This window comes from Sander vitreus, chromosome 6, assembly GCF_031162955.1.
Source record: "Sander vitreus isolate 19-12246 chromosome 6, sanVit1, whole genome shotgun sequence".
Classification (NCBI taxonomy): domain Eukaryota; kingdom Metazoa; phylum Chordata; class Actinopteri; order Perciformes; family Percidae; genus Sander; species Sander vitreus.
The window spans coordinates 21102397-21129482 of record NC_135860.1 but is presented as its reverse complement, the minus strand read 5'-3'; the positions used below and the strand labels follow the sequence as shown (position 1 = coordinate 21129482).

Genomic DNA, 27086 nt, shown 5'->3' with positions numbered 1-27086 from the left:
CAGTCGTTCTACTTCCCTGCACCCTGCTGACAATCCGAAAGGTAATGGACTAGATGCAGCTAAACTGAGCTATGATCCACCAGTGCCCCCATCAGAGACTGCAAAGAATTACAACACACCACAAGAGTGATGGCGCTCCTCAGTGTCCCTTCTGACTCTGTTGAACCAAGAGTACAGCATGATCAAGAAAAAGGTGGTCCGAACATATCGCTAGCTATATGGTACTACTCCAGAACTCCTTGTGGGGTTGAATTACACAAAGCCTTACAACAGTAAGAGACAACCAACTAGAAACTGCATAATCAAAAACCAAAAGTAGAAAGTTCCTGTCTCAAACTTTGGAATACTTTGTTATATTCTGTTTATTTCCACAGCACCCACCGGCCCATTTTTCCTTTTTGTAAGCTCCTTTGTTAAATTTGCCTTATTCAAAATAAATTTCCTTTCAAATACCAATTACACCTGGTTTTAAGTTTATGTCCTGATACCCCTAGCTACAGGACGTAACAAGCACATTAATTCTTTGCATTGACATACCGCTTTTGTATGTAACAGTATAAACATGCGATTTCACCATTCAGCCACAACGTACTGGATACAACACATTACAATCGAACAAAATTACACACTAAACTGGAAATGGGAGTTTTAAAATGTTTATTTAAAAAAATAGAAAAACTTACATTTAAAAAGTTATATATCTATACGTCAGCCATTTACACATAACCCATCCTAATTACACAAATTTAAGCTGGGGATTTGGTTCCCATCAACAACCCATCGATCATCCTCTAGGGTGCTTATTAAAAGCGGCATTGAAAACAAGGGTTTAATGCTAGTATGTTGAGTCCATCAGATTGGTGTGCGGGGTGTTAAAATAATCACTGACTTTTGTACCATATGATCTTTGCCAAATTTTGGTTTTGTGAATGGCTCTACCGAAACTCCAGCAATGGTAAATCTGTGACATCCCAAGCTCAAGTCCATTTATGGATTGCTGTGTAAATTATTTAGCTTTGAAAACCTTGTCTCACAAGATGTACAAATGCTGACTTTAAATATGGGAGAGGAAAATATCTGAAGTGTAAGGCCCTCTTGCCTTTTATAATTATGAACTTTGAAGTAAAAAAAAAATAAAAAAATAAAAATAAAAAAAAGTTCCGACATGATGTTAATGTTAACAATCAGACTGCAGTAGGAGTGTCCTCCTGGAGCACACACACACCTAGAAGCTGCGTGTAAAAATAAAAGCCAAGTAAACCTGGCAGTGCTTATAGAAACAATAGGTAATACAGAAAGCTGACTACGTACAGAAAAAGGGCAAATTTGGTCATTTAAGAAGGCAGTTAACCTGTTGCTTTAACAGAATCAAAAGGAGACATAAGGCAGAAAAAAGCACTTTGCTGGTAATAAGTAGCACCAACTATTTTTGAAATGACATGAGTAAACACTGCTAAAAACGATTCATTTCTCCAGTACAGCCTAGGAAATACACCAAAATAAAAGTCAAACCTACTGCTAAAAGTGATAAGAGTAGTAGTGGAAATCATTTGGACAGGCAGTTGGCAAAATTTCAAGTGATCATAATACAATGGTAAATCATGTCATTTTTGGCACATTTCACACACACACACACACACACACACACACACACACACCTTAAATCCATCTATTGCACAGGTCAATGTCTAGAAATTAAAAAAAGCAAACCTATCGTGGGGAGAACCCCTAACATATAACTAAAATGTGAAATAAATTAAAAGCAATTATTGCACATGAACGCAACAAACAAAAGGTGGCAATGTTTACCAAACAAAACATGTAGTGCCAATGTGAACAAACAAAAAAAGCCCTCAGTGACAAACAAGAAAACAAATGACCAACACACAAAAAAGAAAAACTTGGTACATTCAAACAAGTCATCACAGTTTAAGACTTTTGGACAAGGTCCCGTTTTGTGCCGTCACATCAAATACATCAAGTCAGCGTTGCGCTGCATAGGTAGAAAGGTAGTGCTTTGCTTCGGTCCAGAGTACAATTCGTAGATGATAGTCCAAGCTGTGAGAGCTCAGAATCAAGAGCATAGTTGAGAGGGAGTTGCATTCAGAAGACCAGACGCGCCCCAAACCTGATCAAAAAGGCCCAATAAGAGTCAAAACTTCAGGAGAACCAAACCAGTTCAGTACTATGGCACATGAAGTTGCATGAAAACTCAATACTTGACCGAACTCTTCAGTCAACCAGCCAGAGTCTTTAGCTGCTGGAAAGGGACACTGGTGAGCAGACAGTCAGGGAATCATTAGTTCCTTGATCTACTCAAAGTCTGCGCTGGTGTGCATCAAATTTCGAGGAAGGGCCTCTGACTATCATCAGACCGATGAAACAAAATGAGCACAGTTAAGACTTTTAGTCTTCCCTCATCTGCAAGAGCCCTGTAGCCTTACCAAGTGCTTGCAATGCTAGCAGAGATCAATCATTCGAAACCTTTGGAGTCAACTTCAATTGACTTGTGAATTCCTTGACAAAGTAGGGGAGTTTTTGAGAGCCTCTGACAAAACACAGGTGTATCATGAATTCTTCACAGCTCCTCAACACCAAGACCCACGTTAGGCTAAGTGAGGCCTTCAAAAACCAATGCCAGTCAAGTCCTGCATGCATTTCATCTGCTCTGGTTCAGAGCAGGAAGATTGTCCCTCTTCCTGCGGCGCCAGGTGTTGCGGTTGTACTGCTGCTGCTGGTTCCTGAAACCCGGTGCCGTGTCATGACTCTGGGGAACAAACCGCTGCTGGGGACTGAAGTTACCTTGAGAGTGATTTTGACCTCGGAGGCTGCCACCATGGTTGTGCTTGAAGCCAACTTTGTGCGGCTCAAGTGAGCCATGGGAATTGGATATCATGGTGTAAGTGTGGCTATGCTGCCCTCCCATCTGTGGGTGGTGAAGCTGGTGGAGGGGGCTTGTGGAGTTAGCATGCTGGGACATGTGTGCAGCTTGTGACATGTGACAGTGCACAACACTGATTGAAGGTGGATTCTCATGGTAGAACTGGCAATCAGAGAACGAGGGGATGGTTAGGTTTTCAGGGAGAGACATCTGGATCTAGATAATAAATGAAGCAGGATATGCAATGAGAATACCACTAGGAGTACGTTTTTGCATTGTTAACACTAGAAAGGCCAACGGGTACAATTTTCCCACCTGGGATATTTAAATGCATGCAACTCTGTTAATATAAAACCCATTCATCTCTCAGTGTATGACTTTTTCCAACTATATTATTTGATTTATTGGGTTGAGTTATTGGGGGGGGGTAGTATATATGAAAATACGCTCATTTATACCTTAAACTGCTAGCGGGTACATTTACTCTCGCTGTATATTGCTGCGCTCAGCATTCACAACACGGCTGGTCGCCTAGCAACGCGTATTGTTCACGTCTTTTGACGAGGTGGCTGCCATATCACAAGCTAGGGCAAGCCAGATTTGGACCCGAGTGAGAATCGGATCGGGAGAGGTCAATGACCCGTCATTTTCATCAGATGAGGAATCTTCACGTGAGGACGAGGAGCACGCAGCTCGCCCGTATCGTCGCAGCTGCCCTCAGACGCTGACGGGACAGTTGCCTCAGTTACAGTCCAGCGATAACGTTACACAGCCTAGTTAGACGCAACTCGTGTAACGTTAGCAGTTTCTAACGTTAGCTTACTGCACTAGCTAAAGTAATTGTAAATATTTATATTCTTTAGTGTCGGCTCAACCAATACGGGACGGAAGTGTCTACAACCGGAGCACGCAGTCACAGTCTGTGTGTGTTTTTGATCTGTAATGAAAGACCCTAGAGGCCATAAACTGACTTTTAAATAGTTACTTAGTCAAGTCATACTTGCCGTTTATAAAAAAATAAATAAAAAAAGATAAAAATGAATAACTTAACTGCTTCAATAAATGCCATATTGGCGAGTGCCGACGCGGTTTCGGCAGCGGGTAAATATTACCCGCTCTGCGGTTTTAGGAGTAAATGGAATGCTGGCCTTTCTAGTGTTAAAACACAGGAAAAAACTAAAATCATACATCACTGTCAAATGTAATTTTGTTTGAATAGTCAAGATAGGAGGAAATGCAATAGCTTCTATGCCCACATTAAACATGTACATTACCTAGTTTTAATTGAGTGTGTACTGAGTTAATAGGTTTTACAAAAGGTTGACCTGTAAAAAAGGAAACATTTAATTAACTGACCTGAGGTGTGGTGTGGATAAAGCCCGCTGGATGTGTGGCCCTCAGGTCAGTAGCCATCTGGATTACTGAATGGACTGAGGCCAGGGTGAGGGGGTGGAGTTGGATAGCAGCATTACTGCTCGGCGGAGAATCAGACTCCTGGAAAAAGATGTACACACAGTTTAACAAAGTAGCACCAACATAAAAAAATAAAATAAACTTGGGCAGACAAATGGAGTATCATAGGTGCTATGATCACTCAATACACAGGTAATGGTTTAACAGCATGTGTTGCCAAAGTGGATATGAACCGCTGTGAACTAATGAGTCACTGATCTAGTAAATGTTTCAATAGACAAAATATCTGTTGGCCTTACTATGTCACTTCCGGAGGAGGAGGAGAGCGAGCATGCAGAGGATGATGATGAGTGGTGTTGAGGGCTGGGGAGGAAGACTGGAGAAGGTGAGGGCGAGTCGGCACTGAGGGGAGAGCATGTGTCTCTCTGATCCTCCACAGAAACCAGCATCAGCCTGGCAAGGTCCCGCTCACAGGTCTCCACGTCTAGGACCAAACAGAATTCTACTGTTGAAATCAGTTTGAACTCCTTCAACAGCATCAGGTACATTCACCACATACATTTGACAGTAGAGTCACTTTTCTAGAGCCATCCCAAAATACGACACCAGCTTAAATGTTACGAAGAAGATGCAAACCCAAGGTTCCCACAACGTTTACCATGGCTCTCCAGCTTGGCATACTGCTTGGCTCCCCACTTCTTAATTGTCCAGTCCCTGTAGGCCAACACCTCTGGGCTGACTTTGATGATGCGTCCTAAAGTACTGCAACACAGAGAGAGAGGGGTACTCTATAATGCTTATCAGGACAAACGTAAACCAGTGCGGAGAAGAAAAAAAAAAAATCATTACAAAAGTTAAGAAATGATTTCATTTGTGAAGAAACCAACCTGTCATACTCTTTGTTGGGGTAAGCACGTGCATGGTGAGACACTCCATGACTCAGCACCATGAAGGCAAAGTCAAACACCTGCTTGACTTGCAGGATGCCATATGAACTCCTGCCCACGTCGTTTCCTGTAAAAGATGTATGGAGATTACTTTAGCCTGATCATATCCAAGAGCAGGATTTGTCAGTCAAATCAAGTTTAATTAGGTAAGTTTACTAACAAATGTAACATAATGGATACAGTGGCAACTGTGCATCTACATTTTGAAGCCAGAACTCAAATCTCACTGAATTACACAAACCATTCGCTTCTTGTCTCACTTTGTTTAGTCGCTCTGAATTTTGGTTATGCAGCGGATTGCACAACAGCGCTTCACCATTTAATTTGTCACGTTTTGCCCTGTAAATGCACTTGTATGATAAATGTTTGCTACTATTGATGTCACACCCATGACTTCTATATGGCTGGGTGAATTGATCGCTCTCCATTTATTCATCAATTCAAACTTCAATCTGACCTGGCTGTATTGGGTCTTCCATGCAGAGCATGGATGGCCTGTTTCCACTCCCCACGCCTATCAGCATTTCCTCCTTGGACAGGTAAGCCCCTCCATTCTTCACCCTGATGCCATACTTCATGTAGTTGAAATTGCGGCCATACAGCCCAAAGAACTCGATCAGCAGGATGCCCAGGTTGATGTTGGCACGTCGTGTGTCGATCCGAGGGTGTAACTGTGAAGAGCAGAACAAGGACAACACGTTGTAAGCATCTTTGTAACCAAATCCAGCCAGGTTAAAATCAGTTCCCTGGTGGACAGCACAGCAGGAAATATTAATTTTGTTTGTGCATCAAGTAACACCACGTGTTGGCAATAACATGAAACATCATTCTAAATCATCACACACAAAATTATGAGTATGAAAAAAAAGGAAATTTCAGCACCTTAAAAAACACATAAGACAGTAGACCAAAAATAAACATTACTTTTGTGATCTACTTCTACCACACTTATCCAAAATACATGTCCCACTGAACTCGGACAATTAATGTTAATACGTTACCAAAGTTATTTATTCATTGTGTGTGTGTGTGTATCTATCTATCTATCTATCTATCTATCTATCTTGTACTGCATTTAAAAACAGAAATGAACTAGACAAAAGGAAATGTAATTGTGGTACATATACATAGCACACAATATTTCAATACAATTTAAATTTCAAACTAATATATGAACACCTTCCTCTCATTTTGTGCACAGATGGAACAATTCTGAGGTAGTATTGTTTCAGAATGCCAATACGGAGATCGGCTCAGTTAAATTGACAAATTCCATAGACAAAGCATTTTTTTGCAGGCATACAGATGTGTACCTGCAGGAAGCTGATGGCCATTAGTATAAGGCTGTAAGAGCTGATGCCTCCAGTGAAGACTTCATTCAGATCTCTCTGCAGTAGGAACTGCTTCAGGACAAAGATCAGAGGCGGCAGAACAGTGTACTTCTAAAAAGATAGAAAGACAAAAACAGAAGATAAGAAACAACCCAAAAAAAAGGGTCCACATTTGTGTTGTAAGCATCAAGTGTTACCTTAAGATAGCTTTTGATGAACTGTGCCGCTTTAACAGCAGTCTCTACATTGAAGCTGATGTCCACTTTCACCTCGGTTTCATGGTCAGTAAGCTTGATGATCGGCACCTGAGGACAGGTCAAAGAGCAGGGCTAGACATTAACTTTTTGAGGCACTTGTCCTTTAGACAAGTACATTTACGTTTCACTTGTCCATGCAGAAAAGTCACTTGTCCGGGGAAAGATTTATCATTTTATAATAAAAAAAAAAAATAAAAAAAAATGTTTTGCTAATGCAGAATTTGAACCGTTGAAAGCATCCAAACACTATCAATATTAATAAAATTCAGTTGAAACAGTAGAAACAAAACGTGTCCCAACAATAGATTTCCCCTTCAACAAGAAAAAAGGATCTCCAGAGTCCATAATACAAAGTAATATGTTGCACGCCGGTGTGCAGTGTATCACCAGAGGTAGTGGTGACTTGAAATTGAACTTATACTATATCTAAAATAATTTTGTAGACATAATGGATTTTGCCACCAAATGTTGGTGTTAACTTTTTTTTTTTTTTTTTCCCCCCTTTCCCTTCTTTCTACAATTTCACTTTCTACCCGAAAGAGGCTGATTTACCATGGGATCCTTTAAAGGTGTAGCTACTTTACAGTTGATTATTACGGCAAGTCGCAGAGCTGAGGTTTTACAATAACTGACGGACAAACGAGCAGCGGAATAGTAACGTTATGAGGCAGAGAGCCAGCCGCTAAATGAGTCAAATTAACTTAATGCTTCATCCACACAAAGCACATTGCTATCGCCACGAGTGACATCTGTATTCGGCTCGTTTTCTGTGAACGGTGTGGCAACGGGGTAACGTTAAGATGGAGTTAGCAAGCTAATGTTAGCCAACTAACACCGGCTGGCTGGCTGGTTGCGCCGTGCTTTCATGCTGCATCGCTTACAGAGAATGAGCTGAACAGCGGGCTGGGTCTAATGTTAGGTCTAACGTTGGGTCTAATGTATTGGTTTGAAATCGGTAAAATAAAATCAGTAACATAGATGTAATGAGTGGCACAAAAAGTGAAGTAACATGGCATTTTATTTTGTTTGAGTTTTAACTTGTCCAGTGGGGCAAGTACATTTCTCTTCCACTTGCCCTACAATAAAAATCCACTTGTCCCGGACAAGCCTTAATGTCGAGCCCTGAAAGAGTCAACAACTAATCACATTTCATGATTCATAATAGACCAACTGACAACCTCTTCTGTTAGGTCGTCAGGACCTAATACAAGTTGTAAACCAACTGTGTGGATTCCAAAGTAAAGAGACTGAGCTCTCTCCTAGTGACTTACTGTAGCTTTGTCCAGGACCTTGATGGGATAAGGGCCAGCCACATTGCGTTTCTTCAGGGCTTGTTCTAGTTCTTGCAGTGGGGGATGGTCCCAGTTTCCAAACACCACCAGGTCAATGTCACTGAGAACAAAAACACAAAGTACCTTAAAACATTTCCCCCGCCCCCAAGTATTCTGTCTACACACAGTAATGCAGAGGTCACTGAAACACAACATAAGAGCCTAGTTTTATGTTGTGTAACTAACTTCTGGGAAAGGCTGTGCAAATAAAATGTGACAATTTGACAGATTAAGAATTTATTTTGGAAGATAAAAAAAACTGCAGGCTGCAGTTAAGCATCATTTCTTTGTCTCTTAAACTGAACAAAAATAAGTTCTCGACCATCTCTCATTACTTTTCCTCAAGGATTGTACAAGTAGGCTATACAAAGTACCTTGCTGAAGAATCCGTCACTTCAGGAAATGAGTTCATCAAGACCTGATCCTAATTCATAATCAAAAATTTATTGATCATGGAGTTTAGCCCAAATTAACGAGTGAGTATTAAGTGAATACAGTGGTGTGATGTTGAAACAATCATTGCATTAAACAGCTGCCTTATTTCCCCACTCGAGAAATCCCTGTAATGACTTCTAGACTAATACATCACTTCCAAATGAACCCATTCAATTTATTTAACTACTGTTTATTTGCACAACAAATATGTTGAAAGGAACTTTTCCCAGTATTGCTCAGCTCTATAACCCAGTAATCCTCAGAACCACATGCCATGACATGTATACAAAAACACCATGAAAGCACATGAAAACACACCCTACCAAAAATAGTGTTCCCACCTCCTAAAAAACACTAGCATTTTAACGAGACATTTCAAAATTGGCCCATATATAAAAAAGGTCAGACTGTACAAGAATAAATACTCAAATATTACCTTGTTGGAAGATAAAGTCCTGTGCTGAAGCTGCCAAATATCTCCACCTGCAGAGTACAAGACACATCAATACAGGCATAATTTAAGTCGTAAAAGACGTTATTGTAACCATTTTTAATTAGTTCCTGTTGTAGCTAGTTTGACCTTTAGGTTTAGCAGTTTAGCTTTACTGCTCCACGCCTGAATTGGTTTTATCCCTTATACCAGTGTTGCTGTCGAACAAGAGGGCTGCCATCGGGGCAGTGTTCATAATGCATTAGTTTTTCAGACAGTTTTTAAAAAACTCTGTACATCTATTTCCACTCAATCCTGGCAGACCCCTCCCTGGAGAGAGTTCAACCCAGTCAGCAATAGAGTAACTTACACAAGGTAACTGCCATTACCTCCACTGCACAGTGAACCGTGTAGGTAATTTACAATAGGATGTGCAATCTGGGTTTAGTTATTGACAATAAAAAAAGATCTGGCAACTAGAGCTGGATCAAACATTTTCTCATAACAAAGCAACAGTCAGGAGAAAATAAGGTAGCTAAAAATATTCAAGTGTTTAGTAATCTTTTCAAGTTATGCTTCTTATAAGACTTGTAGGCTAACCATGCCTATGACCTGTACAGACAAACAGTCTGGTCTTTCTATACAACATGAATTATGAAAAGCCTACTGTTACGACACACTGATCTTTGTAGAACATGGGCAGTGCTATTTCCGTATAGTGGTATTGGATGTTATTACTGACTGTGGCCTTTTGTCCACTGTAATGTTAAATAACCTTATTTTCTGGTCCGGGACCAAAGCCTACTACAAAAATGTAACTGCCACAACTTGGAAGAGTAACGCAAATTGGTCTTTGGGGAAAAGTTAGGCCCAGTGGGACTTCACTGGACTATTATTAGTTCAAAATGTTTATTACCAACAAAAAAAATGCCATTTGTTACAAAGTATACTCTGTCAAACACTCTGTTGGCAACATACAATGGAAAATAATTCACTAATGTTACTGTGGGAATGCAAGTGACATGAATAATGATTACATCTGGCCCAACTGCTTGGATGTGCAGTGTGAAATAGGCTGTTGACTGCCGACAGCGTGGCCAAACAGGATACGTGAAGTGCAGTAAACCTCCAGACACACTGACTGCTGAGAATATAAGACAATAACAATGATTTAAACAGCACATAGGAGCTTTGCAAAGCAAAAAACCTACAAATCAAAGAAAATGCTAATAGTAAATAAAACTCCCTGAAAAATCCTGATGCATTTTACAGTAAAATGTGAGTCCTGGGTGGGGACCAAGGCAGTAGAAGTCTGCTCTCGTGTGTGTCGTCTGGGTACACTCCGGTTCATAAGGGGTTAAACATCTGATACAGCACAAGTAAAAACCAGAGGTCATTAGTAAAATCTAACTCTTTTTATAAATGGTAACTGCATGCATTTTTAAAGCATTGTTTACTGAAATGGATTTGTACACCATGCTCCTTGGCCAGTAGTGGCTCAATGTGTTGACAGAGACAGGTGAATAATTTATATATAACATTTTTAAAGTGTGCCATTTTATCAGGTACACCTGTCATTCTAAAACAATAGCCCTCCAATGGGTCCCATTCTTTCTAAAGCCTGTAATGCTGGCTGTCTGATTAGACAGTGTGTCAGAAGTGGTGATTCAACTCAATAGCAATATTTAGGACTGTACCGCATAGTTAGAACCTTCATTTATAATGTTGACATTCAAATTCTAAAAAACATTCAAATGTATAGTTTGGACGAATATGTTGGCTCAATAGAAGCTTTGAATGTTAAAAAACATTACAGTACTAACATTCCCTAGTAATGTCTCCCTCATTTATGTAAATGGTGGTGAACACCACATCAGACACGTTATAAGTTATATCTCAACATAAAGCAGTCCACTACAACACCACCACCAAACTTCAAAAAAGTGACCTGGGTGGCCGGGTTGGCTCAGTGGTAGAGCATGCGCACATATGCTGAGAGGTTTATGCCTCAACGCAGAGGTCCAAGGTTCAAATCTGACCTGTGACAAATTTCCTGCATGTCTTCCCCCTCTCTCTCCCCCACCCCCTTCCCACCTAGCTGTCCTGTCAAATTAAAAAGGCGGAAACCCCCCCCCCCCAAAAAATAAAAATGTGACCCAGGTTGGATCATCACCTCTGACAGTATCAGCAAAAAAACTATTTAAACTGATTTAAGTGTCTGAATCGTCTATTTTACAGCTGCTCAGAGAACTTGTGTTGCTATAGAGAGCATATGAATGCATGGACCATGACAGTAAACTACACCTTGTCCAACTCTGGTAAAAGGAGGTTTTGAGTTCAATAATTGATGCAGCAGGAAGCTGCAACTTACAGGGATTGTTTCACTTAGTAGAAAGATTGGAAGCACATCTGAAAAATGGTATTAAATAGGGCAAAAGAATAGCCTGCCCTCAAGGACGGAGCATTGTGGTATACTTCAAATAAATAAGAGATTTTAAAGACATGTTATAGTCTTACATACTGTATAGGTCAGAGGGGTCGGTCACTCACCCGTGCTGTGGGCCACAAGTCCTTGATGACACTTTCTATTCTGTTCACGACATCTCTTCTCATGGCCTCCTCCTCTGGTCGTGGTGACATGAAGTTGAAAAAGTCCATGATTTCTTCATGAAGACTATAAAGAACCAAGGGAAACACACATGGGATCATAAACTGATATTGAAAAAGGGAACTGAGCGTTGTATGGACAGTATTGCTGGATGTATGAGAACAATTATGGAAAGTATTAGGCCTGGGCTTAAATACTGACTTATAATACTACACAAAAGGCAATATGTTTGAAGAATTGGGGAAAAAAAAAGAAAATGGATTTCTAACTCAAATACACCTGTGCTCACAGAAACTTGAATGCAAACGTATTGACCAAAACAAATCTGACAGACATGCACGTTAAATATATTCTAGTAGATACATCAGGTGAAAAACATCCTTAGTTTTGTTGGAGGGACCACAACTGGTGTTTTTGTTTTTTTTACTATTGTATATGCAATTTGTTAAGAACTAGCACATTTAGATTTCATTGTACGAAGAGAAAATGCATTATAATGAACATACGCCCTTACAAGTCATGAAACCGTGTACATTAACCTAACCAGCGCTAATTGTGTTGAGTGACCTGGTGAAACCCCAGATCTCACTTTGAGAACCCTTCCATGACTGTAAAAAAACAAAAACAACCTCATATTCTTACCCGTTAAAACCCGGGCTGTACCGCCTGGTTTTCCACAGACTACAAGAAGAGTCTACATGGTGTCCATTGCTGCCGTGGGACAGGAGAGGGTTGATGCCGTGGAAAGTGTTGGCTCTGTTCAGATGCCTCCTGCGTCCGGATGAATGGGACCGATGGTGGTGGTGCTTGTTCACATGCTGATTTTTCATGCCAGTGGGGGTGTGGCCGCCCGATTGTTGCATGCTGCGACAGTGTTGCTGAACAGTGGGAAAAGGCGGAGGGGGGTGTTGCCGTTTGAGATTGTTCTCGTTCAACTCGTGCTCGCCGTAGTGTAAAAACCGGTTGGCATCTTCTGCGACGTTCAAATTATCGATTTGCAGAGAGGAGCCGGAAGGAGAAGAGCTCTCGGCCTCCGAGTCTAGAGAGGAAGAGGACGGTGACAACGAGCCCTTCCTTCGGACATTTCCCCTCTCTCCGCCGCCGTCTCGCTTCGGCATTTTTCCAAACACACACCCCGGCGGCAGTGCTAACGTTACATTTTTGCAATACTCGCCGTTTGACTGCGTAGAGTTTGCATTTTGCGCTGCAAAGTTGCGTTGGTGGTGAAGGTGGTTGTCGATGCTGGAGTTTGCTCCAAATCCCTGAGAGGGTTCCCAAATGTCCATCGGGGAATTGTCAGGTCCCTTCTGCTCCGGCTGGATCCAAGCGGTCCTAGGATCCATTGGACTCGAGTTAGTCGAGAACCTCTTGACGGGAAAATGGCGAGCAATTTGGCAAATTAAACACTTTGCACTTATGGAAACAGATAAATCCTACCGCGTTGATTTAGCTACTGATTATCATCGAAATGCTTCATGTCCAGAAACTGGTTTGGTATTACAAGCGGCTTGTCCAACTCCACTCCTCATGAAAGCCAGCCAATATGGCGCACCCAGCAGCACGGATCAGCATCTACGCATGTCTGAGGGATTTAAATCTTTGAACACACCCCTCGAGACTGAAAGATGCGTCAAGTCACATCAACCATTCACAGGCCGAAAAAACCGGAAGCTGAACTTTTATTTGTTCCCCCCCTGAAAGGTCATATCAAATACACCAGACAAAATTACAAAGGAGTACAAATACTTACAGTACTCACAAAATATTTGTATTTTAAATACATTTTCACACGATGCACGTTTTTGTCAATGTGTGTTAGGTGTTAATTTGTCAATTTTTAAAATTGTTTCCTTAAGCAGACTGTATATTTACAGTTCTCAATAACAATAGCCACTAATATAGTATATGATTTTAGATTTAATGCTAATATATATATATATATATATATATATATATATATATATATATAACATTTTACTAATATCTGTCTATAGGATTCTTGCATAACATTGAAGAAATAAGAAATAAGTATTTCAAAACATTACTTTCCACCTCTAAAGCATAAATAGATACCAACAATTCAAACCAAAATGTATTAATGTCATATGTTGTTTGTCCTAGTCCTAGTTTTGAGGATTTATTTCAAACCCTATCTAAAACGACTTTCTTATTCAGAATTTCTTTAAAATGTTTTTAAAGTCAAAATAATGCAATAATGTCATTTAAATTCCAGTAATATGATCTTAAATAATTTTCTTCACATAGGTATTAGGTAGAGAATACCTTAAACATAAAGTTTAAAATGTGGTTCGGGCTTTTATTTTATAAGGTAGCCCCGGAAATTGTAGCTTTTAATGTCATACCATATTTCACAGATCAGACCGGGCCGCAAAAAAACATTATAGTTGTAGTAATTTTCCTCCATCATTAGTCGCCGCCTTTATCATCATTTTTTTTATTTATATTAATGCTGTGGTAAATGGCTTTGAGCTACAAGGTGTAAACAGCGCTTTTTATTCTTTCTTCAGAAATGTGGGTTTGTAAAATACGTATTCTCACATAGCTGAAACATATTGATCAGTTGAAATTCAAGGGGGAAGTTTAATGGCGTTGTGATACTGTATATTGCAATAGGGCAGGTGAGGAGAGAATGCACCAAAACAGACGATGATTTGGTTCAATATATTTTAATTTGAAAATAAAATAACCTCTGAAACTTTAAACTGTACAAAACATTTACTGTGGCAATCTTATTTTTCATTCATACAAACATCAATACCTCATATTTACAAACACTTGAATGAAGGAGCATATACAACAGCACCACAGTTAAACCACAACAAGTACATATTCTACAATATTTTAGAGCATTACCTGAGAACAGCAGAAAAAGGCAGGGAGTTATGCCAGTACATTTATTACAGGGTGTGGACAGTTTAAAATTTTAGGAAACCAAATTTTACACGTCTCCAACAATAAAAATTGAGGAAACATTTGCTACAAAATAGATAATGGAGTACATATAAATGATGTGTTCATTTTAAAGTAGAAGTGCACATACAAAAAAAAACTAAAATCACTGTCTGAAACTGTCTTTGACAGCACATTCTAATTAAAGACTCACTATGAACCTCCAGACACCCTGTATTAGAAAAAGCACAAAACCCATTCATGAGCGCAAATGGTAAACAGCTCTTTCATAGGCTGCCAGTCAGCAAGTTAAAATGAACTTTGAGGTGCATAGTGGGATGTCCTTTCCCTCTGTCTTTAAAATAGATACAGGCTGACATGCATGTTCATGTGGATTTCTACAGCATGTGCGTCTCTCTCAGGTCGACCTGTCTGCAGAGAGAAGCTAACTGGTTAATGCAGCTAGTAATAGCAGGAGGGACACTCTGAGATGTTTCTCCTCTCCATCCTGCCAGGGCATCCAGGGCTTGCTTGGGGTTGCACGGAGACAAGTCGTAGATGCAGTAGATGGCTGCTAACTGGACCTCCCATGGCACACCTGGGGAGAGAAGGCATGACGCGATTAGACTTCTTACTGGAAATACATCTGCTGGATGGCCTTTTCCTTTCCCATCAAGATGTCAGAGCAGCATTATAGTTATTTTTTTAAATTTATTTGGCACAATTATAATAAATAATAAATACAAACGCTCATACTTTAAAATGCCACGGTGATATATAAAAACTGGAATCTGCTTAAATACACACAGGTAAGTAGTTGTGAGCCCACACGTGAAAAAGATAAAGATTTGTGTTCCAAAAATCATGATCAATGAAAGGCATGTCTGTGGGAAATTGGCAGCACTCTCAGCACACAATAGAGGCTGTGGATCGGTTACAGCCAAACTGAATCATTCTGTATTTACCAAGGTTTCTCATATTTCGTACCTTCAGTGTGTCCATGCCTACCCAACGCGTTGATGACGTTGGCGACAGTTACCACAGAGGAAACACACTTCTCTTCTATTCCCAGTTGACCAAGGCGTCCTATTTAAAACAAAATGACAATAAGAATTCTCAACAGTCCTCTGGTGATCATTGAATTACACTTCACTTCAGGTTATGGTTAACACCCAAGTCAATTAACGAAACAACTGACCTATGAGTCGGAGTACAGTGGCGACGGTCACATCAGAGACGGGGGCTTGTTGATCTCTGGGCTGTGTCACCCAAGTGTTCATTAATGGCCACAACTCCTTGCTGTCAAAGCAAAATGAACATATTAGCACAGGATTACGCAAGATGTTTGCTTACACAAATGGGTAACTTCTTTAACCAAGTTTTACACATTTACCCTAGCTTCAAGTCAGAAAAAGTAAGTCAGAATAAGTAACATACCCCAAAACATTATCATAGGTCCACTGCCACTTCTTGTGTGCACAAAGGAGTTGCAGTGTTAAGACGTGCTGCCAAGCCTCAGTCCCCAGGTCATGCCCGTACCGACTGTGTTTGGTGAAAGACAGGCAAGACCCTGACCGTATATCAGACAGTGTTCTGGAGATCAGATCATCAATGTCACAGGGAGGACTCTGCAGCGATATAGGGAGATAGGGCTTTAGAGGGCTTGTTCTACTTAATTTGAGAGGATACAAATGGGAAAGAAGGGATGATGTGATAAAAGACAATGAACTGACTCTAAACTAAGGTCACACAGGTTAGAAATCAAACAGTGTAAAAAGCTAAAATGCCCTTAAAAAAAAGGTAGGGCTGCACGATATGAGGGAAATATTTAATTGGGATTATTTTTGAGTGATATTGCGATTAGGATATGATTCACGATATTGGAGGGAATGATCGTTTTTGTATCATTATTCTCATTTTCATTGAAAATTATTAACATCGAAAGAAATTAAAATGATTATAGTGTGATTTTTTGCGAGGATCTGTACCAAACAAAGATTTTTTTTCTTTAGTCTGTGGGATACGATTTGTAGGCCGGGACATCTCTGCAGCACCACAATACTTCATTCAGCAAAGTTTGACACATATTTTGCCATTAAGAAATATTGCCCCCCCCCCGCGATTTGGATATTGCACTAGTCCATATTGCGATTTCGATACAATTGCGATTAATTGTGCAGCCCTACTTAAAAGGTATTTCAAATTCAAAATGAAATGGCAATGTTTGCACCAGCCACTTCCTTTAAAAGTCTGAGGATATACATCAGACAAGCTGGATTTGAGTAAAACATATGCAGTATGACAAATATAGAACCCCATTTCTACAAATACTTTACCTTCTCCCAACCAAGGAATGCTGAAAGGCAGCTGAGGAGGTGTTCTTGTGCTTTCAGTTTGGTGACAGTATGTATTGCCTGGCACATAGAACTACCATGTGAGAGAACATTGGGCCATGTTGTCACCACAAACAATATCAGCTTAGCAGAGTCTGGGAAATCTGCAGTAGGGAAGACACAAAAAAATGAAAGAAAAAGCATTGATCAAATTTAAGCTTAAGTGGTGCCTTAGCTGGCAAGTACACTTGAGTGACTTTAGTTAAAAACAAGGACAGATAGATTAAAACAAAAATCTAGGTGCAATAAAGACTTCTTTATTCAACCTCCCAGTTAAGAGAAAAGACTTAGTTAGCCACAATAAGTTCAAACACTTTTGCGGGTGTATCAAGTGTGTGTAAGGGGCTTTAAGGAATACAGTATGACACAAATTGCTAACCTTCTGTGAGAAGGCTGTGGGCCAAGATGTGAGCCTTCTCCCAGTCTCTCTTCTGTCTACAGAGCCCTGTGTGGACTCTACAGAGGGCTTGCATGTAGTTAATGCTGAGATCTCTTTTCTCTGCTTTCAGCTTGTTCAGGATGGCCAAAATCATATCATCTGCCTGAAGCTGAAGAGAAAAGTGAGAAAACATGGACAAGTCAATTTTTCATAGACAAAGACTTCTGAAAACAACACACTTTGTCTTATGGGCTATTGGCAGGTGCTTTGACTTTACAGTTTTTGTCAGGAGGCAACGCAAGAGCCATTCACATCTTCACGTTGTCACAAGTACTGTACTGTGATGGTAATGAGCCAATTCTGTAAACAAGAATCATGTAGTTTTTTTTTTTTTTTACCTACAATTGTTTTTGCAATAAAATAATATTAAACCCGTTTCTTTGATTCAGTTATGCAGATAAGAATGATGGCATTGGAAATGAAATGACCTCAGAGATCACCTGAAAAATGCTAGTTTCTCTTTTAAGATGTTACTAATACTAGTAAAACAATGCAAAGTGACCAGAGTGTCAGAATTAAGTCAGTGGATGAATGGCAACAAACCAGCATACTCACCAAGCTGCTTTGGCAAATCTCAGAGATAACCTCCTTCTCCTCGTCTCTCAAGACAGGCTTTTTGGGCAGGTTACCAACATACAGGTGGCTCTGGATCACAGGCAATAGATCAAAACACTGATTTTCAATCTTCTTTAAATAGTTAACGATAAGATTTTGCTCTGCAGGTTCTCCACCTTCCGTGGATGGAGTGGTTGTCTCATTTTTGAGCCGTTGGAGCCTCGGAGTCTGGGGTGAGGTGGTCTCCTCTCCACTGTTTGAGGAAGAGGAAGGCACCTGCTTGCGACTGACAGTAGGAGAGCAGTTATCTAGCCGGAGACATTTGCTGCTTTTAGGTTGAGGCATACCGACGCCCTGTCTTTTTTCTCCTCTCATCTCAGTCTTGGTGAAGGCCGTTGAAGCGGAGTTGATAGTTTTAAAGCAAGACATCTGACTTTCGGTTGTTGTTGGTAATGTTCCACTCTCCGATGAACAAATGCTGAGACCGACGTTCCCTCTTAGAATGCTCAGAGTCCGGGCGTGGGCAGAGAGCTCTGGGTACATGGTGTCAAGAATCCTCATGGAGTTTTCCTGACACACGGGGGTGGAGGAAGACGACGGGGAAGAATTCATTGCCGTCACGGGCAGACGACCTGGAACCGGCACGGCATGTTTCGGAGTGGCAGAGCCAAACTGAAGTGGCGATGAGGGGACTCCGTTTAGAGATGAGGAACTCAGCTGCTGGCTGTTGGGTGTCAAGTGGGCCTGGACAGGAGTGGTAGGGGAAGCCAATCTATCCATGGGTGAGGGAAATGACAGTTTCCCAATAGCCTGCCTTGGATTGATCGATTTGCCCGCCTTTGGAGGTGTGCTCAGGGGGGTTAGGACACGAGGAAGTGGAGGGCCCATTTCAGACCGAACTTGGCCTATGCATTCTGGTGATTGAGCTGTAGTTGAATCACCCACTGGGCTAGGTTTTCCCTCTCTGATCACATGTGGGCTTTGTTTTTCAAGCACTTTTGTACGCGACTTCAAACATTTATTTTGTCCATTTGTGGCAGCAGCACTCTTTAATGAGGTAGTAGACCTACCAGAGCGTAATTTATATTTGGCCACTTTATGGTTACTTGCGTCTATGCTGTCCTGAAGCAAGTCTTTGACAATAGCATTTTCAATGACACCTTCCTCTTCTAAACTAGGCACAGACTGTAGAGTTTCTTTGGTCGTTGAACTGTGTTCAATGTTAACACCGACATTCAATCTTCCTGGGTTTGCATGTGTTTCGAAAGGCTGCAATTTTAAAGTGGGTAACAGACATGTAGGACTCAACTGCCTGCACACAGAATGTAGATTTTCTTTCATAGATTCACAGTTAACAGTCTCTTGGGAGTCAGAAAGGGAAGGTCCATGATCTGATAGTATTTCACTCTCCAAAGTCTCCTTGTCAACATCCTTTTTTGAAGGAGTTTCAACATTTGCTTGACCAGATTCCAGCACGAGGTGAGCATGGGACTTGTCATCTTCCTTCTTCAACAGTGGAGACTTGTGAGGAGACGGAGTTCTATTAGCGTCATTTGACTCTGAGGGAGAAGCTGCTACATCAACAGCTCCAGTTCCTTGGGCTTCATTCCCATCTTCCTCCCCAATAGGTTTTACGGATGCATCACTTTCAAGCCTCTCTTCAACAGTTTTATTGGAGACACTACCGATGTCATCACTGCTGCCTGAAAAACAGGGGGTATAGTCTGGCACATCTGTGTCCTCGCCAAGACAGCCTATGTTATCCTGGGGTTTAAAGACTGTGGCATCTTGATTGCCCATTTCTGAACCATTTTCTGTATTGGTAACCTCAGCGTCTCTCGCAGAGTCAATGAATGTGGAGGAAGTATCTAACTGTACATCTCCTGTTTCTTCAGAGAGTGCTGTTTTATCACTCCTTCTGGGTGACTCTCCACCATCAGGAGTGACTGTTTCAGCACCAGTAACATCACTCAGGCTTGTGTCTACATCCATCTTTGTAATAGTCTCTGAGTGATCCTCGTTGGCCTTTCCTAAAGCATTTTCACTTTCAGAGATGCAACTGGCACCACTGCTACTGGGACTTGCACTGCAGGATCCCTTTTGACTTTCAGTAGTTACCGAGACAACCTCAACCAAAATTGTTATGTCTGATGTGGAAGAAGAAGAAGATGATGCGGATACTAAACACACAGCCTCTGGCTCCTGCTCAGTCTCCATGTCTTTTTGAAAATGGATTTCCTCACCATCTGTGCTGCTGTTGCCCTTCATTTCAGTAACGCCACTCAACTCAATTTGTCCCGAGTCATTTTCATTGGAAATGCGTTCCCCTTCCTGTGTTGTGACCACTGGCAAGTCTTCTGCCTTCCCCTCGGTTGGTAGTGCAGAAGTCTTTGGACAGTGACTTGTTTCTTCTGATGTTGTGATGGGTAAGGACGCTTCTTGGTGACAAGGAACCGAGTCATCAGAGATTTTGGGATGGTTTTCCTTTTCCCCATCAGTTGTCTCCGTCGATTCCATCTCTGTGTCCTGACAGAAAGAAGAACACACCGATGTAGTTTGCAATAAGATACAACCACCGTGGCACTTTTAGAAGGGCCAGGGTAATCAGAAGGCAAGAAAAATGCCAGTGCTTAATTGAGTCACTTTGGAATTACATTACAGGAGTGTTGGTGTGACAAAGTTGTGCTTTGTTAAAAAGACACAATCTGTACTTTTTGAACATATAAATCACATGTATAGCCTATATCCACAAACAAGTTATACAAGGAAATAGAGTTTTGTGAGTTTCTCAATTGATCATAATTCAACTCAGTCAATTCACAATGACGCACTATCCAGAATGTACTTTGTATTTTTTAATTCAAAACTGAACAATCAAGTGGTTTTTAAATATTTTAGGATAAATTAACTAACAGCGTCTTGAACTAGTGGATGACACAGACATACCCTTTGGAAAGTGGTTTGACATTCTATCTTCTGTGACTTCTTTTTAAATTGCTTGTTTATTCATTGTGATTATAATAACATCTTGCACTGCGCATCTAAAGAGATTTCAACGTCACAAATAAATATAGGGGAAACGGCATATTAGTCGGTAATTAAAAAAAAAAAAGCATTTGCATGAAGCATTTCTGAATTCTTACCAAATCTGGTAGTGGTGAAATGCAGGCAAGCATTGGTTTGAACAATGCCATTATCTCCTCAACAGACACTTCGGAGCTGCCCAAGTCAGTAGATGACTCCTCAGTTTTGTGTTCCTTGGACAATCGCTTTCTTTTTTTGGGAGTGTCTGTTTGTTTCTTGGCACTACTTGTTGACTGCATAGATGCTTGCTGCTTGATGGCTTTCTCCCAATGAGGAGAGGCCTTTAACTGTGTAAAGGTGTCTTCTGTCTGCATGGGGTAACTGTGGGATTCTCTGCTCTTGTGAGAAGCAGAGTGGGATGCGTTACTCAGATGAGAGTGCAGTCTGTTTTGTGGGGAGGAGTGTAGAACTTGCTTGGACCTGGACTCTGAAATTACAAAAAGAAAAAAAAGAAAGGATTGCAATAAATGCATGAATGGTGAAAGAAATACAAACAAAAACTGAAGAACAAGAAGTATTCAAAAGTGAGGACACTTGCTGAGTTGTGTCAATAATAACACAGATATACAAGAGAGCCTAACGATGCCCTACCAGGTAAGTGCAACAGGTCTGTTGAGGATTGCTGCTGTTGTTTAGGTTCCACACATGCCCACAAGCTCTGTAGAAGCATCTGGAACTTTTCTGAAAAAAAACAACAACAAAAAACACACACAAACAATCACACGCTGCAAAAGTAAAAATTACAACAATCTGCTTTTAGGGTTAATGCATGTGATTCGATCCTCATGAATAAGTAATAATAATAAATATTTATATAAATATTAAATAATAAGTGAGGCTGACGGCATACCTTTGTCAACTTTAGGCTCCTCAGGTACACTTGCTTGAGTTGATGTGCTCCTATATTCTGTTGAGAAGAAAAGTCAGAAATTGCTTAAATTTGAACTTAAATGTGATTTTTGAGGCCAGAAAAGGTTGCTGCTCTTATATAGATCAGATTAACTTCCTCTACATTATGGCATGTGAAACCTAATTCAAAAGGTTGGGTGATTTGGAAGCGTTTTAGCTATTTTTCTTGATTACTGAAAAGCTAACTTCTTGAAGAAACAATATCCTACCACATCAAAATAAGCATTCACTGTATTTATAAATGAAGTTGTTACTTGTTTACCTTTACTCATTTCTCTTTCCAGTTTCATCAGTCTCACCTGCAAATGAATTGAAATTATACACAAACAAAGGCCAGTTCAGTATTATTGATAAGACACCTCCACCAATTTTCCGTTTACAAAAGGTCATTACTGCACCTGGAGGTCATCAATATTTCTCTCTAGCAGGATCTTTTCTTTGCTCAGTTGGGATATTTGATGATTCTGGTTGCAAACTGACTCTGAAAAAAGGACAGAAATATGTATAGCTAAACCACCAAACAAGCATTGTCATATAAACACAGATTCAAGACAGCCTTGTGAACATAATATCATTATTTATGTTGTGTGAAATCCAATTTTCAATACCAACCTTCAAGCAGTCTAACTTTATTTTCGAGGCTGTCCTTTCTAAAAAAAAAAAAAAACACAGGACGTTTTAGCATAATATCTTTTTAAAGATTTTCTCACAAACAAAAGAAGGTAAAGAATGACCCATGAATGATCATAATGTAACATAACATATAACATGAAAAGACACAAGGAGAGGGGAAAAAAACATGACAATTCTTAAAGCCCAATTACACATATGCAAGGCAGGTGGAAGTTCTTACATGCTTGTCGTCTTGGCGTTCTCCTCCATCAACTTTTCAACTTGATCTGCTTCTGCCTGAGATTTCTTCAAAGATGTCTGAAGAGGTGAAAATACAAATTTCCAACAATTATGAAGTTTCCTGAGCTACATTTAGGCTAAAGCTCCTAACGATTCTCATTCATTGTCAGTTATGTGGCGCAGCAAATTCAAATGACTCAAGTGTATTTGGAGAGCACTTGTTTGCTTACCCGAGTTTCCAGCAAATCATTTTCTACTACGGCTTTTTCCCTCTTCAGCTGTGCATTTTCAAGTGACTGTGTTTCTGTCAGTTCTAAGAGGTTGAAAGATAATTTAGCAAAAAAAAAAAAAAAAAAAATCAGGGGTGCATTTAAACACATTTTTAACATAAGTTATGTAACTCTTCAGTGGTCAAAGTTACGGCATCTGAATGCTAAGTACCTTTCACATCCTTTAGCTGGTCTTCAAGCTTCGTATTCCTGAGGGACGTAAAAAATAATAGTTAACATTTTACCCCAAGGATTATAACATGATATCATTATCTGCGCTGTCATAATTATGAGCTAATTATTTATTACTCTGCCATCAATTTAAGAAAACCACATATGCAAAGCAAGTGTAAGTTCTTACATGCTTGTTGTCTTGGCATTCTCTTCTATCAACTTGTCAACATGATCTGCTTGTGCCTGAGATTTCTTCAACAATGTCTGAAGAGGTGAAAATTAAAAGATTATTTCCCAAGATTATAACGTTTCCTGAGCTACATTTAGTCTCTCTCTCTCTCTCTCTATATATATATATATATATATATATATATATATATATATATATATATATATATATAAAAAGCTCCGGTTATGAGATTACAACAAATTAAAATGACTGAAGTGTATTTGGAGAGCACTTGTTTGCTTACCTGAGTTTCCAGCAAATCATTTTCTACTACGGCCTTTTCCCTCTTCAGCTGTGCATTTTCAAGTGACTGTGTTTCTGTCAGTTCTAATCGGTTGAAAAAGAATTTAGCAAAAAAAAAGCAGGGTTGCATTTTAACACATACTATTATTTACAAGGTATGTAACTCTTCACTTGTAAAAGTTACAGGATGTGAATTCTAAGTACCTTTCACATCCTTTAGCTGGTCTTCAAGCTTCTTATTCCTGAGGGACGTAAAAAAAATAAAAATAAAAAATAGTTAACATTCTCCTACCACAAGGATAATACCATTATAATATAATTATCTGCACATTATGTCATAATTATCTCTTACTCTGCCATCATCTTGCTGTTCTGGTGCTTCAATTTTTCCATCTCTTCAGACATCTGTTCATAGGTCTTAAGGGCACCCTATAAGAAGAATTCACAGTGTGAATATCAGCATAATGGCAGAAAAACAAAGAAAAGAAAAAAAGCCACTAACATTTAGGAAAAAGTTGGGGAAATGTATTCAGACCTGGGCAGATTTTGTGTTGTAGCACTAGAGACAGATACACTATTACAATCATGAGGAATATGCTTTAAATGGGATTCTACAGAGAAAGAGCATACTGTACCTTCTTTTCCTCCAGTTCTGCTTGCACAGATTCATAATCTGCCGTCTTTTTCTCCAGAGTAACCAATCTGATCTGCAGCTCTTCCAGCTGTTGTTGAAGCCTGATTGTGTCACTGCATAAAGCATGTTAAGAATAGGAACGTGTTAAACCCAGTTGCATGCAACATGAAAGAACATATCTGCCTGTGTGTATTTATTCTTCAAAAACGAGCTACATGGAAAGACAATTATTGAGGTCCTTTAAGTATATTAGCCCTACAGAGTATTGTTTCATTGACGCCATTATGAAAATGCATGTTGAGGGTAGAAAAAAAAATATCTGCATATACAATACTGTGCAAAAGTCTTAGGCAGGTATGAAAAAATGCTGTTAACTAAGAATGCTTTCAAAAATGGAAGCGTTAATAGTTTATTTTCATCAATTAACAAAATGCAGTGAATGAACAGAAGAGATATCTATATCAAATCAATATTTGGTGTGACCACCCTTTGCCTTCAAGACAGCATCAATTCTTCTAGGTACACTTGCACAAAGTCTTTGAAGGAACTCGGCAGGTAGGTTGTTCCAAACACCTTGGAGAACTAACCACAGATCTTCTGTGGATGTAGGCTTCCTCAAATCCTTCTGTCTCTTCATGTTATCCCAGACAGACTGTGATGCTGAGATCAGGGCTCTTTGGGGGCCATGCCATCACTTCCAGGACTTCTTGTTCTTCTTTACACTGAAGATACTTAATGACCTTGGCTGTATGTTTGGGGTCGTTGTCCTGCTGCAGAATAAATTTGGGGCCAATCATACGCCTCCCTGATGGTATTGCATGATGGATAAGTATTTGCCTGTATTTCTCAGCACTGAGGACACCATTAATCCTGACCAAATCTCCAACTCCATTTGCAGAAATGCAACCCCAAACTTCCAAGGAACCTCCACCATGCTTCACTGTTGCCTGCAGACACTCATTATTGTACCGCTCTCCAGCCCTTCGGCGGACAAACTGCCTTCTGCTACAGCCAAATATTTAAAATTTTGACTCATCAGTCCAGAGCACCTGCTGCCATTTTTCTGCACCCCAGTTCCTATGTTTTTGTGCATAGTTGACTCGCTTGGCCTTGTTTCTATGTCGGAGGTATGGCTTTTTGGCTGCAACTCTTCCATGAAGACCACTCCTGGCCAGACTTCTCCGGACAGTAGATGGGTGTACCTGGGTCCCACTGGTTTTTGCCAGTTCTGAGCTGATGGCACTGCTGGACATCTTCCCATATCCCAAGCTTGATGTGTTTTTCATCTGCTGCACTAAGTTTCCTTGGCCGACCACTGCATCTACGATCCTCAACGTTGCCCGTTTCTTTGTGCTTTTTCAAAAGAGCTTGAACAGCACATCTTGAAATACCAGTCTGCTTTGAAATATTTGTCTGGAAGAGACCTTGCTGATGCAGCATAACTACCTATATACTATAATTGTCATCATACACCTGACTACAATCCTACAAAATCCCTGACTTTTTGCAAGTACCTATAAGAATTGATGCTGGTTTGAAGGCAAAGGTTAGTAACACCAAATATTGATGTGATTTAGATTTTTCTTTTGTTCGCACACTTAGCAATTTGTAAATTGATAAAACTAAACAATCATTATTTATATTTTTGAAAGCATTCTTAGTTTACAGCATTTTTTCACACCTGCCTAAGACTTTTGCACAGTACTGTATATATATCACAAACATATTTGGATTTGGAAGTTTTACGTCAAGAAAAAAAAATAACAGCAAAAGCAAACAGACACCTAACGTCAGTTAGCTAACTGTAGTTACAACTGTTTAGCTAGTTAGCAATATAGCTCACGTTGCTACTCAATAGTCTTGATTTTTATGTGTGACTATGCTAACGTTAACTTGTTATATTTAGTAAGGACATTCAAAATGACGTAGTTCTAATCTAATTAAGTCAATTCATTTTAGTGGAAAGACACTTTCCCGCAGACAGCACACAAAGTTACGTTAAAATAGCTAAGTTAGGGTACAAATCGATAATTAAAGTTAGTAAACACAAATTATTACATTTATCTAGTTTACACCGGATACCTGCCCGAGCTCCGTGGAAATCTCAGTACAACATGTGTATGTTTTCCTGAATACTGAAAGGTGTTAGATATTTCAAAAGACGAAGTAGCTAGCTATTTCAAGTGCCCAACTTTATGTCACGGCTAGCTATTTATTTATGATTTGTTGCCATGGCAATCAGAATACATTCTACTCACTCAGAAAGCGGTATCTTCTGTTTCAGTGCCAGAAATGACGACACATATTCGGTCAGGCTCTGTAATAAGAGACGGGACGAATCAAAACAAAAACAAACAAAGGAAAATGCATAATTACCAACAACGTTCTGAGCTGATAAGATAAAAAACAGATGAATCGCGTCACAATCGTTGATGACTGTTTATGTTCAGTCAACAAAGACGAAATTAAACTTTTTAATTGACTTTTCTATCATATAAAGATGATCTGACCTGGTGCAAAACAGAGCAGTTCTGACAGTTTCCAACGGCGGCAATTACTGCCGTTTTGGACTGACTGTCCCCTGGCATCATGGTAAGACAGATTTCACCGAAACACTCACAGCCGTTATTTTATATTATATAAATTGACGACTATGTCAATATGACACAAATTCCAGACAGGTTCAAAATAAACTTCACATTTTCGCGTCTCCCACGTTGACCAAGGACCCAAGCCAGGACCCACAAAGGGAGCTTTGTGAA

The 27086-nt window shown here is 40.0% G+C and overlaps 2 protein-coding genes across 4 annotated transcripts; both read right to left on the bottom strand.

Moving 5' to 3' along the window:
• Positions 1–693: 693 nt before the first annotated feature.
• Positions 694–13197, bottom strand: LOC144519902 (terminal nucleotidyltransferase 4A-like). Of its 3 annotated transcripts, none has more exons than XM_078253417.1 (12): positions 12276–13197; positions 11576–11699; positions 9032–9078; positions 8101–8221; positions 6770–6877; positions 6555–6683; positions 5699–5912; positions 5182–5308; positions 4953–5056; positions 4594–4778; positions 4238–4375; positions 694–3097 (listed from the first exon to the last, which is right to left on the bottom strand). In XM_078253417.1, the coding sequence occupies exons 1-12, from the start codon at positions 12974–12976 to the stop codon at positions 2660–2662; spliced, it is 2436 nt and encodes an 811-aa protein (XP_078109543.1). In that variant the 5' UTR covers positions 12977–13197; the 3' UTR covers positions 694–2659. The 3 variants fall into 3 exon arrangements, with proteins under 3 accessions (XP_078109543.1, XP_078109545.1, XP_078109544.1); XM_078253419.1 differs by having other exon boundaries at positions 694–3043; XM_078253418.1 differs by having other exon boundaries at positions 5191–5308.
• A 1107-nt stretch (positions 13198–14304) lies between these two features.
• Positions 14305–27056, bottom strand: ice1 (KIAA0947-like (H. sapiens)). The gene is made up of 23 exons (XM_078253416.1): positions 26835–27056; positions 26583–26641; positions 24326–24437; positions 24043–24119; positions 23895–23932; positions 23692–23774; positions 23406–23482; positions 23217–23254; positions 23006–23088; positions 22777–22853; positions 22536–22573; positions 22322–22404; positions 22186–22222; positions 21865–21921; positions 21606–21695; positions 21074–21441; positions 17931–20456; positions 17316–17484; positions 16880–17040; positions 15981–16171; positions 15742–15842; positions 15531–15629; positions 14305–15141 (listed from the first exon to the last, which is right to left on the bottom strand). Exons 1-23 carry the CDS (start codon positions 26913–26915, stop codon positions 14942–14944), a joined length of 4845 nt encoding a protein of 1614 aa, XP_078109542.1. The 5' UTR covers positions 26916–27056; the 3' UTR covers positions 14305–14941.
• Positions 27057–27086: the final 30 nt, after the last annotated feature.

Bases quoted from the DNA above. Each gene is read 5' to 3' on its own strand.
- ice1 (XM_078253416.1), bottom strand. From the start codon at position 26,915: ATGATGCCAGGGGACAGTCAGTCCAAAACGGCAGTAATTGCCGCCGTT. The intron at 22,574-22,776 runs GTAAGAACTTCC...TTTTTTTTTTAG, and splicing joins AACGCCAAGACGACAAGCAT to AAAGGACAGCCTCGAAAATA. The intron at 21,442-21,605 runs GTAGGGCATCGT...TTGTAATTTCAG, and splicing joins AGACCTGTTGCACTTACCTG to AGTCCAGGTCCAAGCAAGTT.
- LOC144519902 (XM_078253417.1), bottom strand. From the start codon at position 12,976: ATGGATCCTAGGACCGCTTGGATCCAGCCGGAGCAGAAGGGACCTGAC. The intron at 8,222-9,031 runs GTAATATTTGAG...TTTTGTTCTCAG, and splicing joins GGACTTTATCTTCCAACAAG to TGACATTGACCTGGTGGTGT. The intron at 6,878-8,100 runs GTAAGTCACTAG...ACCTGTCCTCAG, and splicing joins AGGTCCTGGACAAAGCTACA to GTGCCGATCATCAAGCTTAC.